Source organism: Branchiostoma floridae, chromosome 11 (assembly GCF_000003815.2).
Source record: "Branchiostoma floridae strain S238N-H82 chromosome 11, Bfl_VNyyK, whole genome shotgun sequence".
Lineage (NCBI taxonomy): Eukaryota > Metazoa > Chordata > Leptocardii > Amphioxiformes > Branchiostomatidae > Branchiostoma > Branchiostoma floridae.
In genome coordinates this window covers 2353503-2373265 of record NC_049989.1, presented here as the reverse complement: position 1 = coordinate 2373265, position 19763 = coordinate 2353503, and the positions used below count along the sequence as shown (strand labels likewise).

Genomic DNA, 19763 nt, shown 5'->3' with positions numbered 1-19763 from the left:
GTGAACAACATAGCTCAAGAAGGCCTGAGTGGATTGTATTAATATATGGTATGTGGGTCTTCTAGGTAGACCTCGAAATAATGAGATTTTAGGCGCCTTATGGCTTATGGATACTGCAGAGGAGCTTCTGGTTTCGATATCTAGGTTCAAATTTATTTTAGATATCATCTTTTACAACATCTCCACAAAACGCATATTGTGGTTATTCTGGTAATCATACCACTTTGTAGATGTTGGAGAAAATAATAGGTGTGCATTTGGGTTCCAAGATATATTATCAGTAATTAGAATTCTGATCTGTTGGACCTTCGTGACCTTTGACCTGTGCATACGCAGTTGGATCCCTGAATGGGCTTATTGCGAAGGTAAATTGTTGCATCATAAATATGCGACAAAGGTATAGACAGCTAGCTCCTGCGTAAGTGCCATTCCTTGTTACTGTGCTTTCATGAGCTATTTTCGGACACTGGCTCAGAACATAAATGATTTCAATAACCCACCGTGGCAGCGTGCCTTCAAATTTACACCATTAACCCCCTAGGTGGCACCAACCATATGTAAGTGCCAATTTCTTCACTTCCATTTAAAGCATTCCAGTGTATGTGAAAAGCTGGCAATGTAACGATACGAACCTAACTACATGTGACACGAACACGTGTGTGATGAATACCTCGCTGGCAGTGCCAAGCAATTACCTACCCCTAACAATAGCCGGTTGTCTCGCTGTTCGGCTCCCTTTTGATGATATAATTATATACATAAAGTCATGAACAGAATATAGGCTGGCGGTTTCTCAAAGAAACGTTGCATGATAGTGTTGACATTTTTTTTCGATTTATCTTTATTTCTAATGAATTGATTATGGTATAGAATGATTGGTTTTGCTACCACTGTTGACACGTGCCTTTTGTTGTGCAAAAGCATGAATTGGTCTGACTCTTTGACAAAAATTACATCCATGAATCATAGCAATGCATGGGGTGATATTATGACCTAAAAGTCTGCAACGAAATTGTAACGGTTTCAGCAATACAAATTTTAAGTAAAGACATGGAATATTAAAAGACAATAATTAAAGAATAAATAAAGTAAAGACATGGAATATTAAAAGACAATAATTAAAGAATGACATGGAATGCCAGAAAGCGTCACTGCAATTGTCGACAGCGCGCTTTTCTCTATTGCAAACATTGGGGTCGATTATTTAATATTTCATCATCTATGAGTACGATAAGATCTTTTGACCTCGACCTGTCACCTGATGCTGTCCGAAAGGCCTAGCCTTTTCGTATTCTCTTACCATGTTCACATATTCGATATATAACGGGGTCTTCTTAAACAACTTGCAGTATTCAAGACAATGTATCCAAAGTTTCATAAGGGACTGGGGGTTTAAAGGTATTTTACAACCCTTGTGTCTCGATAAATATTTCAACCATCTTTCATCGGTATCTAAAACGTCCGAAAAACAAAGACAAAAAAAGGTAACTCATAAAAGTACAAGAACAATTTTTCATTGTATTTTCCCAGATCTTACGTTTAAGTCTATGTTATGCTTCACTGCAGGTGCAAGCTTGGGAGAAGCACAGCGAAGACTGCCTGTGACAAAGGCTCTTGGGAATTTCCACAAGAAATGCTGTCATGAGCGCAAGGAATGCTGACGTCACATCGACGATAAAGGAAAGGCGTTTTGACCGGTTGTCCTGTGTGGTGTTCCTTGGATGAGAGACTTGGCTGTTTTCTTTTAGCTCTAACGATTGTTATTGAGCATAGATGTTAACGTTTGTAGAGTCTTAATTTGGATCAGCAGAATTGACAAAGTTAAACTTGACTTATTACAGTTGGTCCTTAGAGCTAACGTGAGGAGTATTTTGTCTCAGAACTCGTTCTTTTACCAATGTAGCGTCTTCATCTGCAGTTCGTATTATGGATGACACGTTCATGTCGGACCAACCGTCTTTTGGCAAAACAATGACTTGGATTCCTCATCAGAAAAGATTGGAGTTATTGTTGTGTTCTTGTATCGGCGGCCGCGCCATTCTATATGCTAAATTTTCGTAGGTTTTCACGTTTGTACAATAGGGACTTGAGTAACTGAGCTGTAACTTGCCAATGCCATCTGTTTGCCATTGAATTTTTTTCCTGTTTTCTCTTGGCAGTGTGTTTAAAATCTCGGGAGAATTTGAACGCGATTTGAAATCTCGTGAGAATATGAACGTGATTTGAAATCTCACGAGAATGTAAACGTGATTTAAAATCTCACGAGAATGTAAACGTGATTTAAAATCTCACGAGAAGTGATATGCTCTGCTACTGCACTGAGAAATCGCAGGCTACTTTGTAAACCCACGGGTGTTGCAATTTTATGACTGACGTACGGTACGATAAATCTTATATCTTAGCACCATTAATTGATTGTTCTTAATGTTAGAAAGATTTTATAGTTGTACTTGATGTGTAATTATATTATGTAGTCAGGAACGTACTTTGATAAATATTTTGAAGATTTTCTTGCATAGACGTTAGACTTAGAGGAAGTGAGCTCAATGGTTTAACACAAGTTGACGTCAACTTGATATTATATCGTTTTTACGTGATCTTGGCAATACCGTCCAAGACGGAAGGCTTTTTGGTGATGTGTGGTAGATTTTCATGATGAATTTGGTGCTTTTTACTGTTTGAGGCTTGTGTCTGTTGAAGAGGTGCCATCTTTTGCATAAGTGCAAGTATTTTGTCAACGCCATACAAAGGGAATGCTCTACTAAGCCAGAGGAGCTTGACACAATGAAAGCATGATAAATACAACATTTTGATGCCATATTTTCTCAGGACTCAGGCATTGTAGATGTCAAAGAGTTTCATGTCTTGAGACAGATACTACGAGAGGGTTCTCAGAAAGATGTGCCTTACACGCAAGCGTTGATTGATCTGACCTATTGATAAAAAAACATCTTTAGCCCTGAAGAGCAATGGCCTTTTTCAAACATGTCCAGTTATCGGAACCGCTTGAGACATTTTGGCCGAAGTACTTTTTCAGACATCTATTGGGAAAGAAGTTAACCTTTCATGAAATATTTCCACCCGTGTCGGGTTCCGTACCAAGCCCTTCAGACCGAGCGTAAGGAGGAAATGTACCCGTTAATAGGAGTTAATAGTGTTTCAGTAAAGGTTAATAACACACGAGGCAAAAGTCATGATTTTAAAGAACACTTGCAGATAGATGTAATTATGTTACAATTTTGAAACCTTATATCCGTACACAAAATAAAGCGCTTACCAGCCTATATTTTGTGTACGGATATTAGGTTTCAAAATTGTAACATAATGTTGACTACCGTCACAGTCGAACTTACATTCGTACAGATAGATGTGTAAAGGCTCGCTGTGACGGGTCGTGCAGTGTAATATAACCAGCTGCTGCCGCGCTGCAGCTGAGGCTGGTGTGTTATGTCGAAGGGCGGTTATACCGACTGTATAGATACAGATACAGACAGGTGTTGAATTTTACTGCGTGATACGAAAGTGTGATTCTTGCCTCTGTAAAGACGCGTTTTGAAATGTAAAGATTCTGCCATATCACCGTCCTGCCTTTCAAAACAGATGATGTTATTTCGACCCCACGAGGCGTTTGTACGAGTTTAAAGGATACTGAGTAGCTTTCTATATTTTTCAATGCCATGGTATCTAATACACAGGCAATTATGATAGAAACTATCATCAATATTAAAGATAACTTATTTCAATGTGTAAAAAATGAATATGAGCAGTCAATATTTTGTGTATGTTTAAAAGCTTTGTTATACGATGTTCGCTTGTAAGGCGTTTCTGTAAGTGGATATTTTATTGGTACGTGAATAAAACGTGCGTATTTGAATTGTTGCTGTTTCGTTTTGCGTTTTGTGTCAGAAGTGTCTGATTTCTTTTTATAAGAACTTTATTGCACAACAAGTGTACATGATATAATGTATGGCAACAACTATTACACAAAGTACAAAATAGAGGTATAGAATAGAGCTTAACAAACTAATTAACATAACAATAAGGGCCAACACAATTCTTTGATATAGTATGACAACGAAGTAGGCTAATTATTAGTTACGGTATTCTTTCTAATAGCAGAGCAGTCCCTGATATTTTTGCCTATTTTTTCCTTATGGGAGTTCTAACATAAAGATATATACAAATCTGTTTGTAGCATCGAGTCTATTATAGGAGAGGGACATAGATTCATCTCCAAGCAGATGTTAGAGGCTTTGAAATAAAGACATTCAGTATCAAAGTTCGTTATTCAAAATGATAATGCCTTTTGTTCGGTACTCCCAGATAAACAAACTAGCATGAGAATGAGAATGTTTAGCCATAGCCAAAAGTGTTGGACTGAGATCAGTTAGGGTTCAATTTGAAAATTGTCAATAATGACCGAGGGAGGCCATATTATCACTGAGCCTGCAAACCCCAGGACGTCTTCTTGAAAATAGGAGCCACACACACACAATCACACACACACACACAATCACACACACACACACAATCACACACACACACACACAAAATACAAGCGCACATTAAATCAAAAGGGTACTCTATTTAGTGAATATTGCACGCTTGATTTCTAGTTCGTTGTTCAAATGTGCTGTCTTTTGACAATTAAAAAAGGTTGTAGCTTTTATGGACTGTATGCTAAAACTCTACTAAAGGAACAATTGATATCTTTGATATAAAAAAGATGCTTCACAATCAAAGTGTTCGTGTTCACGCACACCACATATCTGGCATGCAACGGATCCTAGAGAGGCAGACAGTGACACATGCAAAAAGTCAGTCAATCAGTGAAAGAATGGCATGAAATTAATCTGTTGTTTTTTGGTTAGAACTCACATGTAGTCTGATTTCACACCGTTTTATACGTTTCAAGTTTTTTTTTTCTTTTCTCGTTCGACAAAACAAGTCGCCTTGAATCAGCTGCGCACCAAAAGCAACCCGTGGCACAAGAATTGGTCACGTCCCACCATTAAAGTCTAGACTGATTAGCCCGGCCATCCGACCAAAGGAAATTGGAAATATTTTCATTTTAACGTTAAGTTTTTTTTTCTTCCGCCATGTGCCTTTTTCACGAGATTGTCTACGCCAGGTGCTGTAGCCTTAGGGTTTACCGTGTGCGCCGTATGAAGGTCGCGGTTCCATTGCTGTACCCTTGTAACCAAAAAAGTTTGCCTTTAATTGTACGTTTACGTTAAATCGTTTACGTTTATAGACGGTCGTGTTATCTTTAATACGTACGCAACCTGGGCTGTTGATAGACCTTAAAGTATTGGGATGTACACTTAATATAAGACAGTGTATTGGTGCTAGAAACTGCATTGGCTCTGATATGAACGTTATCTAAAACACTTCCCTAACGTTTGTTATCTATCTAATCTATACACATAAACATACAAGTGTCGTTAGAATGGCGTCTCCACAATGTGTACTTTTGTGGCCCCCGTCATATTTGAAGCGACGAGCAAAATTAGAAAACGTGCACATATTCTTGATCGTTTCTTTGATGAAATAGGCCAAATTTTCTCTCTTTTCATTATGTTTCAAAATGTGGTAGAAAAAAAACACATCTGACGCACACCCACCTATTTTGTGGTACTACTATATCTCAGTTATGTATCGCAGAGGAGGGTAGGAATCTAATCTATTCCCTTTGTCTGGAAACGCAAAGAGATTGTCTGCATGTCGACGTCAATCACTGTTTGAGGTTCCGGAGTGCTGACATGACTCTCCCCCTTTACTCACCTGTGTAACCATAGGTGGGATTCAACTGTCTATTGCACCGTTAGAGCTGCCAATCTTAACTTGAAGCGGTCTTTAATTCAAAAAGGGATCGGCTGACAGGAAAAAATACTAATCTCCAAGCAGTTTCGACGGTGTCAAAAGATAGTATCAAAGCTGGCAGAGGAGTAAAGCCGGTCAAAGGGAGTCAAACGGGCACCGGTATCGGTAGCACACACAGTGACACTCCTAGGCCGGCTTCGCTCCTGTGGCAGCTTTTGGTACTATCTTATGCTACAGTAGGATATGCTTAGAGATTTAAAAAATACGGCATATAAGAAAAGGGTCGCGATTTCCACATTAACCTCTGCTATGAGAATGCGTTTTGAGGCCGTATGGCAGTATTACCCTGTATTTTATTGACTGTGTCAAAACGGGGCCCATCCCTCTTCTTCCACCGCCCTTTCCCAAGGGCAGAACATCTGTGGAATGTCAAGGGATTCGAACCTCTGGTTTATGTGACAAACACTTTAACGCTTACTTTAACGCGACGCCGCAACCACATATTTTGCTGTACAGATCATACAAGCATTTGCAACAACCGCGAACAGTAAACCACCTCGAAAAGCTAACCATTTACAGTATGCCTGCTATGCTGTAACATCTTACGCAGTAACCCTTTTTGTCACGACATTCTGAAATGGAATAAGACATTTAACCATCCAATTACCCCCTTCTAGTGGCATTCTCCCGGCACGACACGCAGAGCACAAAGGACACTATAGAAAACATGTTATTATTTTCGCTCTGACTAAAAGACACGGAACCTGCCTCCAAGTGCGTGTTGACTCCAGAAGTACGCCGAACATCTGGACTGGAGACGTATTAATAAAACCTTCGCATGAAATACGAACGCACGATCACGAAACGCGTACGTTATTTTTAGAGTGAATTCAAGCACTGTCATTATTACTTCATTATATAAACATGCCACCAAGAATCATTTTTAACAATTAGAACATATGGTTACGGCATTTCTGATTTCAACCCCGTGCAATACGAATTTCCCATTATACATTGCCATTGAAGACGGCAAAGTCGGCCGTTCAACTTTTAGCCCATTTGGATAGCTTTTCGTAAATGTCCGGAATTTTTTCGGGGGAGCATTTATTCGGTTCAAGCGACAAGTAAATGTCTATCGTTCCGTTTCCTTCGTTGAGCATTCACAAACCATCATTGTTGCATTACATGCAGGAATTGTCACCAGAAACCTGGCTTAGTTTTCGTTGTCACGAATTTACTTTGATTGGATTAAACAATCGTTCAATAACTTGTATTCTTTCACCACTTTAGATATCGCAGTTCATTTTTCATGTAACTGACTTTAACTTTGAACATGATAGGCTGTAGTCTAGAGTCTGAAAAGTAGAATTTTATGACAATCATGATATTTCCTGTATATAAGTGATGACGAAGGTTATAAAAGTAATTAAATGCAGATTGTACTTGGTATGTTATTGTTATGTTATGTTATGTTATTGGGTGGGCCGACTACTCACTCTTTGGACCACTCACACCGCACCATCGCACGTGTGGTGGGTTCTTTAACGTGCCTGGGGCATGGCTCTCCCACGGGACCTCCATTAACGTCCTATCCGAGGGACGGATACTTGGTATCAGGACCATCAGAGAGCAGCCAGCCCGTACGTAGTGGTAGTCACATTTGCAAGAAATTAAAAGCCAAACCCTTGCTTGTCCACTATTAAAAGCTTACCATCTAATTCCAAGTCATGCATTCAGGGAATGTTTCGGATCCGGAGTCAAGGGAAAGATGGGATTGAAATGGTAGTATGTAAGGTTAAAGAAATTGATATTTTCTTTGGAAGTTGGAGAGTACCTTTATTGTTTTCAAACGACGGGTAAACCAGCATTCAGCAGGAGCAAAATAACTCGAATCGCTAGGGGTCCCCACTGACACAGGCAGCTCATTTAGATAACTGACATACTGCGACATTATATTGCCAAGGGGCGAGAAAACTGGGATGTAAGGGTCAAAGGTTAGAAAGTTGTTCGCTGAATGAACAATGGAGTTTCCTAGCATCTTAGATTTTGGTGCAGGTGAGTCTTGAATTCGTTCCACATGAATTGTAGGCTAGTTCATGGGTAAGACGTTTGCTATGAAAGCAAGAAGGGGTAAATTTGCTTATTTGCAACTGTAACATCAATGTTTACTATGGATACCAAACGTTGAAGAGGTGCATCAGCCAGGTATGAATAAGTTGATAGAATAATTCTTCAACAATCAGAGACTCTTGAAAACAAAACACGTACCTCAGAATTTTCGATATCAAACGGTAGTCAACTGTAATTTGCGATGTCAAGCTTCCTGGTTTTCTTGAACAGACCGATGCCGCATCGCTGCCCTCCGTCAAAACGTAGAAATGCAAATCAAACGCATTAAAATGCAAATATGTGACTGACGAACACTAAGCCACTCCCTCATTGCTGACACGGCTAATTGTTATTCGCTCATCGGCTGAACTCCTAACAGCACAGACAGTCAGGAGCTGTCTATTTGATAATCAAGGAAGATTACTAGCTTCTGCAGCAGACTCTCTTGGGCTTTTTCTCCGTCTTTTCTTGCTCATGATAAGTTTTGCTGACCATTTTGTACTAAGTCGCTTAACTATTGATCCAGCAAACCCCAAGAGAGCCTGCTATGGAGGCTAGAAGATAATACCCTGTCCTTGTGGCAGTGCCGCAGCGCTGGTCACCACTGTGCCTGTCCAGGTAGCCCACAGGTCCGAGCTGACATCTTCGTTGTTGTTGTTGTCCTTGCTTTACGTCTATTTCTTCGCTAGACGTGGACTCCAGGTGCCATTCCCATCTAGGTGCTTCCCATGTGTTTGTTGCTCCTTGGTACTTGATCTCTGGTGCTTTGCACATTCGTGTATAGTAAGTTGGTAGCATTTTAGTCCTCCCCGGCGAATCTCCCTGTGTCTTCTATATACTTTGAGAATGCCTTGTACATCTTCTTGTTTGTTTCTTCCCCCAAATCTTCTCTCATCCCTGCTAGCGTCACTATGTCCAAACTTCTCTCTTTCTCCCGTGTACTGAGTTCTTGGTAAATGTTGTCCACCTCGTTAAACATTCTGTGTCTGCTGCTCTCATACCTTGGGCAGTAGTACAGGAAGTGTTAGGACCAAAAGAGATGACATCTTCCTCTTGTTGGGGTTGGGGGAATCGTGCAGAAGTTGACCTTCGGTCTGCCGAGGGGAAGGGGTCAGCCGAAGTTCCAAACTCACTTCCGATTTGCATGATGTTCAATATCCAGACGTGTATTGTTTTTGTCTCAGGGGCCTTTACCTTTGCAATAGTACCCAGAAATCCTGTAGCTGCACATGCGTACTCAGAGCCATGAATGTGCTTATTACTGGGATAAGTCGTAGAGTTCTATTTGACCTGTTAGGGACTGTTTCGGTCGCTCGTCAATGTATATATATATATTTCTATATGCTTATCTTCATCTGTCAGTGGGGACCTCTGGCGATCCATAAGATTATTTCAATCCCATCTTTCCTCTGACTAATTCAGCCTTGGAGAGCAAGCGGAGGTTTGCCTCTCAAGCCCTTGAAAATGTTCACACTACCACTACATGCTGTCTTTTTGTCATCTCTTTTGGTCCTGACACCAAGAGCGAGTTGGATAAATTATTTTCTTGGGTATCGTTAACACAAATACTAGTAACTTCCCTCGGATAGGACGTTAAATGGAGGTCCCGTGTCTGGGGAGAGCCATATCCCAGGCACGTTAAAGAACCCGCCACACGTGCGATGGTGCGGTGTGAGTGGTCCAAAACCTACAGTACCTTGGCCGCACCTGGGGCAATTACTGTCGTATTGAGGTCACCTGAGTGGCGCCGAATGACAGCTCGCTCCAGACCCTTGCGATCTAGCCCCGCCTATTGTAAGCTCCTCTCAATTCAGCCCCTGGCTGCAAAGAGTGAGTAGTCGGCCCACCCAATAACAATAACAATAACAGTAATCCGGTATGCTAATTGATTTTGAAATCAGGAGTGCTTTGGATTCATCGATTATTACACAGCGTTCTTGCATTTAATTACTTTTATAACCTTTGTCATCACTTAGATGCAATAAATATTTTTCGACTGAACAGCCCCAGTAAGTGTCAAGGAATATCATGGGTAGCCTGATATTCTAGTTTAGCATTCCTGCATGTGTAGACCACTACCTATTTTTTATACAGTAAATCCAGTCACACGAAAAAGGAACTGACATCTTTAACGTGGTCAAAGTATACAATTTATTGAACGAACGAAAAGTTTGATGCAATCAAAGCGAATTCGTGACAACATATCCTAAATTACTCACTAAAGATTACTGAGTCCAGATACGTTGGTTCAGAGACAAAATTGGTATGAACAACATTGGATACTGTACATCCACCATTCTGACAATACAATGATATGAAAATACAATATTCGCAGATCTACTGCAAGTTTAATAACCAATACAAGTCCTAGCCTCAACATCGGCTTTTTCATAACATTCACGTAGTGACATGCTAGGGTCGAGAACGGGTAGTCTTCTCCCAAGCTTTAGAACAAAAACAAAATAAAACCTTACGGTAATAGTAAATATGCAGGATACTATTAAATTCTAATCTTTAGTTATTACTACCTACATAATTGGGCACACCGGGCTTTTTCTTATTATCTTCAAGATTGTTTTTGTAATAATCCGAAGGGGGTAGGTAATTAATCATGGCCGACAGTGACATGGAATTTTAGTCGCTACTTTTCTATTCTTGGTTTCATCGCATTTACTTCTCAGTTACAGTTAATACCTTGCCCCAGTTGGAATGTAATTTGACGCACAAACATCGATCTGAATAAACATATATAAACAAGAAGGAAAACATATTTCCCTAGATTCAGAGTATCTACATCTTGAACTATACTCCTACACAGAGCCTCGCACACCGCCTACACAATATGTCTCGGGACAGTTTGAGGTTTTAATACTTATAAGCGTAGCCTCTCTCCAGCCAATAAGGGAATCGTCTTAATGTTATCTTTAGGTAAAGCCGATTCTCTGATTGGCTGGCTGTTGGTTAGATAGAGGCCATCCCCACAAAAGTGTAAACCTCATCCCGATTTAGGCTTAAGCTTAGATCCCATTTACAAACCGTGGCCCGGCCGGGCTGTTTGTGGAATTGAAAAATAATGTATACGTAAGAACATAAACAAATAATGCCAACGATTTTTCTCTTTTCGTCTTGTGTAGGTTGGTGTATTTTATATCATAATTTTCGTCCCCGGATTAGAAATGTGACGTTGGCCTGAGCAGGGCCTCCATTATATATGTATATTACATAGACCGCGGGCGAGGCTCTGTGTAGGATAATAACTAACACGGTACACAACACTCTAGCTACTCCTCATGTTCTCCAGTAGAACATGACGCTTAGTGAGACTAGCGTGGTGAGGGTGAGGGTGTGCGGCGCCGACACTACCCACGCCGCCGTGGAGTTGCTCCGCTGGTTCCCGAGGATGGGAGAGATGACGTTGCTGTCGCGGGTTCTCCCGCCGGGGACGAAGCGCGGCGTGCAGCCCAGGAAGTCCAGCGCGAAGTCCCGAGGGTAGCCGTACTCCACCTCGATGACGCCGTCGTTGAACTTCCAGTAGAGGTCGTCCTTGACGAAATACGTCCCGTCTAGAAACATAAATGTGTGATAAACTCAGTACAATAAAATATCAGTAAGATTTAATGTAAGCATCTACATTTTACTAATGTTTCTTTTCAATAACCAGAGTATTCAATCCAGAATTGAGGTGTTTTTTTTTTATAAGTAGCGTAGAATGGAACTCGTTGTAACCAATTATTAATATATAATATCAAAGGGCGGATTTACCAGCTATTCAGAAATCTACTATAAGCTACTTCGCGGTTAGATGTGCGCATGCGCAGTGTGATGCATTGTGGGTAATATGTCAAAGTTGACAGCTACCAGTCATTCTTTATGTAATGCCAGGGACAGGCTTATTGGAAAGAGTTATCAAATGCAGTGGCTGCCTTACCGAGGGATCTGGCTTGAAAGACTGCGTCGATGTAGGCAGGCACTCCCGTCCATTTACTGATGTCTTTCGGGTATCCATAGTCCATGACGTCGTCTTTGAATCTCCAGTAGATGTCGTCTTTGAAGAAGTAGATTTTCCCGTTCCGTCGCCACTGGAGGGCGGCGTCTATCCCGTCGTCAGGGAGACCGATGTCCCGGAGGTAGTACGTCCTGTCCTGCGCGTATCTGTCCTCGAAGATCCAGTATCTGGGACCTGCACAACACAGTTTGTAGGGTGTTAATGTTTCTTTTAGCTGTGACCAATACTGACCAATCGATGCTATTGTAGTAGTAGGTAGTAGTAGTAGTAATAGTAGTAGTAGTAGTAGTAGTAGTACTAGTAGTTGAAGTCATAATAGTGCTGTAGTTGTAGTAGTGTTGGGGTCAGTTACTATCAGATTTCCTTCAGTTTAGATGTCATTTCTAACGATATTGTTGTTTGGTGGGAGAAACAACATAAGTCCAGGTTCATTCCAGGCCACATCTGCGTATTTCTAACGCTAGTAGCATTACCATGCGCCATTACAGATCGAACAGCGGAATTCTAATGTGGCTAAAGCCTACCTGCAATCTCTGTGTATTTCTAATGCTAGTAACATTTCCATACGTTATGAAAAAACAAATTACATTGTGGCTAAAGGCAAGCTATCGTACCTGCGAAGAAGAATATTCTCCCGTCCGTGAGTCTCTCATACACGGCGTCGATCTTCCTGACGTCATCAGGGATGCCCTCCCAGAAGGAGTGGATCCGCCAGGGGCCGCTCATGTCGCCGTCCCCGGCGCGCTTTCTCCAGAAGTACTCGTTGTGGAAGAAGAAGAGCTCCCCGCGGAGGTCTGCGATGGCATCGAAGACAGGCTGACACTGCTGCGGGGAGATGGGCGGGTTGGCCCCGGGGACCACGTTGGGGTTCTCGGTGATGACGATGGGAGGAGTCGGGTTCTCCGGGATGCTGGTCCGCGGGGCCTCGTCAGGATCCTGGTTACGGTAGTGTCGTCTGCCTGTTGGTGAGAAACACATCGAATTTGATAAAAGAAGAACATATATGACAATCTACGATGAATATCTTACGTTCTTGATACACTTTTGTATCTTTGTCCAGTCATTATTGCCCTCCAATCGCAGTTTAACTTCTGGTTCAAAGAAATCCAGGATGTCAAAAAAACAACTAGGTAAGTGAAATATGTCAGTCGGAATTTCTTGGAGTTTCCGACTGCACTAAGCACCGGACAAGAGCGCCGCTTAGCGTAAAACTTCCAAATTTTCATTAATTGACTGTTTCAAATACTAGTACGAGCTGTACCAGACCTTTGTAGTCTCTAGGGAGAATAATTTGCCAGGGAAGTTGCAATTTGCCAAAATAGGGCAACTTTTGCCCGCGCAGTAAGGACTGACTCCTATCCAGCTATTCACCGAAATCTACCACCCATAACTAGGCCTGGTGAAGACTATGACCCATTACTTACCGTACAGTGTCTGTATCCCTTGTCTGTCATCGTCAGGCAGCGTGAACGTGTCCATGTCGTAGTAGTTGTAGTAGGGAGACATAAGCGACCCTGGAAACGAAGAGTGGTGCAGTCCGAGCGCATGCCCGAACTCATGCGATGCAGTGACGAAAATGTCCACACCTGTAACAAGTAGGACGTACTCTAGATACATGTATAATATATATGCTTGTATGTCTTTATAGATGATATGTGCTGTTTGCTATCCTCAATACTGACGTAAACGCCAACCCTTCTTCACAATAGCCATGCCCATGGTAGCCTGATTAAATCTCGCTTATAGCAGCCCGCCAAACATCCGCCGGCCCCCTAGAAGGGCCAGTTACAGCCCTGGACAGCAGAGTTTGTGTTACACAGACTATGCCCATGGGAACTCGAAGAATAGTCGTTCGTTTGTAGCTGTGACCGCGGCTTTATTATTTTGCTGCTACTGAATGATTCGAATGGTCTTAAACAGTGTAGTAATAATGATTACACTGCTTTTTTTCATGGTCGTTCTAATCTGAGAATCAAAGATATATCCGAGAAGTAAATTTTGGCTCCTTTTATGTTGATAAGAATTAGTCTCTATGCACAAGTTAATGAATCATACAAGCAAATACTTGATTCATACAAGCAAGTAAATAACATCATTACAATTGTGTGGCGGACAGCGACGCCCAAAAAAAGTTATTCTGGCAACGTAAATTTAAGATCATTTAAGGAGAACAGTTAGTGACCACTTCTGATTAATGTAGGGTACACTACACAGAGCCGAACCCCCATGCTTACCGGTGCCAGTGCCCACAGACCACGGCTCGTCCTCGTCAAAGTGGGTATCGCCACCGATTCCTTCCCCGGGGAAGAACGCATGCGCCAACACGCCACCCGCGCCATCGAACGGGAAACTGTGAGGAACAATTATTAACGAGATGTGCATAAACATCAATGTCCGTTCCACATTTATGTGTTTCACAAATTTACTACATTGGATAGTGTGTTTTTTCATTCACAACCCAATATATATCACGCTTTATTGACACGACAAAAAGTACAGTTACTTTTGTATGATCAATTATAAACTACAACAAAAAAGAGCATGTACAATATATATATATATATATATATATATATATATATATATATATATATATATATATATATATATGTACAATCGCAGTTGACTTTTCGGTGACCGTCTGTCACCTTCGTCAGGGCAATACTGACTGGTTCTATTACGTACTGCAGGTAGGTGTCGCTGTTAACAATGCGGTCCCAAACGTAAAGTAATTGCCATATATACAACAACGGTTAAGGTAATATATACAAAAATAAACATTGAGCATAAAATATTAGCATTGAATGAAGAGGTGAAACAATTGAAAGTTACTTCTTAAGAACACGGTCCCAAATGTGAAAGTCTGTATCTCCTACTCTCCAAGCAGAGGTTAGGCTCCGGCTGTTTTTTAACGTTTTTTTAGTCGTTTTTATCGGGCTTTCTATTTTGTATTTTATCTTGCTGTGTCAAAACCTAGCGTTAAAAAATCAGCCGGAGCCTAAACTCTGCTTGGAGAGTATGTATCTCCCTCATCTTGGTTCATGACTTGAATGAACTAGGATTGCTAAAATTACAAACCGTCTAGTCAGTGTAATAGATGCCTAGTCTAATTCTAGCCCTTCACATCTGATGTTAGATACTAGTATATGGCTGTATGAATTAGACAATGAACGGAAACTTACTTGTCTCCATGGTAGAAGCGTCTGAAGTCTATGTTAATGTCGGCGTCCCCGTACCACACCTCGGTAAACGTCAGAGGAGCGACTTCAGCCCAGACCTGTCAGAAGAAGGGGATATATCATTAACTCTTTGTAGGCTATCAAGGCTTATGATATCGCACACAGTACAACGTTTCTTTTGGAATTGCCGGGGGAATGAAATCTTGCGGTGATACGTATAAGTGCAAGTAAGAATCAGAAGTCCGATGTTACTGTAAAGCATAAGAGATTTGACGTACGTATTACATGTATTTGGCAGGTTATAACACACTATGACTGATGATAAAATGTAGAACTACTCACGGCGAAAGCACGTTCTACGGCGTATCGGATGTCGCTTTCACTCAGACTGAGGACGGTTGGGTCTCCGTAACTTACAAACCTGAAGAGATGAGAAATACATACATTGATATAGCCATATACGACCAAGAATCTCGAGTGTGATATCAGCAATAAATGTGTATACTATCTGCTGTTCTAACATCATCCGCTAGACGGCGCACGTAGCATATAAGGTGTCCGTACGTGAAGCAAGTGAAATTCAGCCGTGTGGCGGAAATGATGTCGCAGTTTGTTTCTTGTTAACACCATGACAACGTACTCACTGCAGTTAGCCCTTTGTTTTTTATGTAAAACAAACAAGAAAACATGCTAACACACAATGGGGTTCTTGTACAAAGTTGTAGGAAGATTGACAGGTGTAAACAATGCCAGAGGCGATGTCCCCGCGTCTCAACCTTAAAGTGGAAACTTATATCTCAATTCCTGTCTGTGACCGTAGCCCTATGACGACAGAGGAGAGGGCAGTCGCCTTGTGTTTTGTAAAAAAAAAATATGATCATGACACCAAAATTCACTAGTTAAAGCTTACAACTAGAAAAACGTAAGTTTACAAATCTGATCGACAAATTGGGCTCCAAAAGGCTATGAGAACTCTACGAGTATCGAATCTCACTCATGACAAGGAAACCTTGTACGTTCCAAGCAGAGGTTAGGCTATTGTTCAACGTCCTTTTGAGCGTTTTTTTTTTTTTTTTTTGTCTGGCTTTCTAGTATGTCAGCGTTTCTCTTTATCTGCCAGACCAACTGGAGAGTAAGACAAAACGCTCAAAACGGCGTTAAAAACCAGTTGGAGCCTTATCTGTCCTTGGAGAATAGTGAAGACCTTGCTCGTCTTCTGGCCTCTGTCCAAAACACGATCGGAACAAAGATAAGACGACACATTCAGGAGATCATTGGACTTACAACGAGAACATTTCTGATCTGTGCACGGGATCGTCAGGAAAGTTCAAATCAAACACGGGACAGTTTCAATTCGTTAAAGGAATGGTCCAGAAAGTTGAAATTCAGCAGATCTCATTGTCAGAACGGAAAAATTTCTGTTCAGTACCGTGGAACGTACAAATCATATACGGGACAGTTTGAATTTGTTCACGAAAATCACGGGATCGCCCGGAATGTTAAGTATAGCACAAAACATGACAGTTGGGATCGTTCACGGGTTCTAACTGAAGATCATGTCACGCAACAGGACACTTTTATAATAGATGTTCTGAAACAATCCCATCCGGGCCAAACTCATCTACCAGAGAAATTAAGCTACCAAAGTGTTACAACGGGAACTACTAGGTTGTTCCGTTATTCGTTCCATTTACATATCGCTTACTTGGCGCTTTTCCTGCCTTCTTGTTCAACACGAAACAACGGATTTCATTCTCAAAGCCCTGTTGAGTACTAGTCTTGATACCCAGAGAAAACAATCATCCCTATAGGGTATCATCTGTAGCTTCCCCAGGCCCTCCGGGACAACACCCCCTATATTTATCTTTCCCCCAGACGGATCAACCCAAACAACAACGCCGGGAAGTTAAGCAAACTCTCCTCCCTTGTTTATAAACCTTACGGGGTAAAGACCTTCTCCCCAGATCTATCCTGATTAGGTTTTCTTATGCCCGTGTGTTGAATACAATGCTTCCACATTAACGCAAACAGAGGCTTTGCTTTCTCGGGCGTCTCGTTTTCAAACGATAAGATCTTCCGGAAGGAAGACGGAAAATCCTTCATAGAAGAGATTTCCCGCCACATTTCCTTCACCGTTGTGAGAGAAAATTCATCATAGAATCATCATAGAAGAGATTTCCCGCCAAATTTCTTCCGCAGTTGTGAGAGAAAAATCACCCTTTGTGTGTACATTCTGTTTCAACTTTGCAAACATGTATGTTTCCGGTTGAATTTCAGGAAATGCTGTTTATCAACCTGCACAAACTCACTGCAGAAGACGATGCACAAATGTTTAGACGTGATCGGCATCTTATCAGTGTATTAGAGGGCGCCGACAACCCTTCACACTGACCAGAAGTGTTACCCAAATATTTCTATTATCAGAGTTAAGTGTTCTGTTGTCGGTCAGGAGACACTTCGGTGTGACAGGCCGTCCGTTTCTGACCTACCGTGGCCGACAGGTACAATACAAAACACCACTGCTTTACCTGCGCAACACACCTAGGCTACGTACGCTAGTGTTTCCACTTGTAATCTCAAAAGACTGTTACAGACGGAGAACTAGAAGTTTGGTTTGTTTCGGCCACTGTGACCTAAAAGCACAGTTATATGGACAGCCTATCACTGTTGCCAGACAATGTATATACTCAGTACATATAGTAACAAAAGAGTTACGTGTGGTTGTTACTAAAAACGTACTCCTCAAGAAAAGTGCAAGAGATATTTTAGTCCATCTCATCAGCAGATCTGGAGAAGATCCTTTTACGTCTGGTCAAGACAAGACAAGTCAAGATAGATAATTCCTCTGGGGGTAGGACGACATCAAGTACTCTTTCTTCTAAAATGTTGCAAATGACACTTTCTCAACCACCATACATTTGAAACATGAGCTTTCCGAATCTTACGTCACAAACGACGGACAAAACATTTAAATGTGAGGCGCATGTCATTATCACATACATTGAACAATACAATAGAAACAAAGCTAAAGATTGAACGTGACAAACAAATACACAGCAATGTTAAGCCAGCCTTGCCTCCAGCACTATGATTCTGTGCCCCGTCTATTCGTTTCACGACCATTACCGATCATTACCGACGGCCTTCGTCGCTATAGACTGCCCCGCCGAGGGACAGTGACGTACCTGATGATTGACAGCCTTCCTAATTTGGTGCGACGATACAATACTGCGCCAATCAAATGCGATTAAGTCTTAATTGCTCGTGTCCGATTGGGCCTTTGTCCCAAAGAGCATGAGAGCCCCATTAATGTCATGACCTTAGTTGAACAAGCCGTTCGCCATTTTGGACACAAACAATTAGTAGTCGACACCAGACGACAATCAGACTCCGAGGTTGTATCAATATTGTCACGTATCATTAGATAGAAAAGCAACGATACGTCGTTGTCTGCTGTATTATCCTTCATTTTCTGGGTATTTTATCTCTGTCAAACCTTCATCTTTGGAAATCACTCCATCCATTCATCAGAAAGCCATCTAGCATCATCGAAGGTCGAAGGGTTTTGGTTGTCGTCGAACGCAATTTAGTACGACCTTCTGTTTCAATGTAATGGCATGACCATTACCAAACGTGTTTTGTAGACAACATTCGTTGATAATGAATTTTCCTTGGTTAGGCGTCAAAAGGGGGTCTCGGCGATTCGTGTCCTACAAGTGACTATTTGCAGTTACATTTATCCAAGGCCGCATTGACAGCTGTTTGACATTCATTCTTTGTATCTTTACATGTTCGACTGGCAGTGAGTGCTGTTGTTCATTACAGAATACATATGTAAGGAATTACGTGCTATTTTCAGTGTCGCGGCGGTAAAGACACTTCGATCGTCTGTTCAACAAAGAATCTTTTTTTTTATTGCAACAGGTAAATACATAACATGATGGCGACACACTCAAGCTCAACATGCTTATTTTCGTGCCGTCATCAGAAACAAACTGAGAGTACAAAAGAACCTTGAAACAAATACAGACAATCAAAGCATATAGCAAAAGTAATGTTAAGTAACACCATATAACAAAATCATAGAATATAAGAAAATACATTTGAATATAGGTGGATATTCGGACAGGTACTCCGGGCCAAGCTGGTAGGATAGAGATTCACTTATTCAAATCTTTTTGTTTCTTTTATGAATGATTGTACATGATGAAAGTTCGTAGAAGTTTTGTGTTAATTGAGTTGGATAGAAGCGCAGACCCTCGAGTCATTAAATGGACTAAATCATGATCCGAGAGATCGTCCATGTTTATGGCAAATCCTACCAGCTTATGCAAGAATCTGGTACGGCCGACAATTAGTCACTGTAGACAGGATTATCAATGGAAAAAAATCAGCTAAGGGGCCACCAGATACTAGTAGTGGTCACATTGGTCAGGCGATCTTTATGTAGAGGTGGTCACTAGTACAGGTTTGTCTGTTTATCAACAGACAGGTGGTAGTTATATAGAGGCAGATTCTAGCACAGGTCTGACTATATCAATGGCCAGGCGGTCCTTATGTAGAGGTGGTCACTTGTTCCAGTTTGACTATAGTTAGAATTATATATAGCAGAATATAAGGTGTACCATCCGCAAAGTAGTTCGCTC

The 19763-nt window shown here is 41.3% G+C and overlaps 2 protein-coding genes across 10 annotated transcripts in view; one reads left to right on the top strand and one right to left on the bottom strand.

Annotated features, from left to right (window-relative positions):
- Positions 1 to 3879, top strand: part of LOC118425545 — an 88322-nt gene extending 84443 nt beyond the window's left edge. For all 4 annotated transcript variants that reach the window (XM_035834460.1, XM_035834462.1, XM_035834464.1 and 1 more), the window contains one exon: positions 1567 to 3879. In XM_035834460.1, coding sequence (XP_035690353.1) covers positions 1567 to 1605 — 39 coding nt within the window. In that variant the 3' untranslated portion in view covers positions 1606 to 3879. The remainder of the gene's footprint in view (positions 1 to 1566) is intronic.
- A 6180-nt stretch (positions 3880 to 10059) lies between these two features.
- The window catches only part of LOC118425928 (matrix metalloproteinase-24-like), a 56140-nt gene continuing 46436 nt past the window's right edge, over positions 10060 to 19763 (bottom strand). For all 6 annotated transcript variants that reach the window (XM_035835094.1, XM_035835097.1, XM_035835093.1 and 3 more), the window contains exons 4-10: positions 15460 to 15538; positions 15121 to 15215; positions 14173 to 14288; positions 13363 to 13524; positions 12553 to 12897; positions 11861 to 12112; positions 10060 to 11495 (exon numbers count right to left, since the gene is read on the bottom strand). In XM_035835094.1, the coding sequence (XP_035690987.1) occupies positions 11221 to 11495; positions 11861 to 12112; positions 12553 to 12897; positions 13363 to 13524; positions 14173 to 14288; positions 15121 to 15215; positions 15460 to 15538 (1324 nt within the window). In that variant the 3' untranslated portion in view covers positions 10060 to 11220. The remainder of the gene's footprint in view (positions 11496 to 11860; positions 12113 to 12552; positions 12898 to 13362; positions 13525 to 14172; positions 14289 to 15120; positions 15216 to 15459; positions 15539 to 19763) is intronic.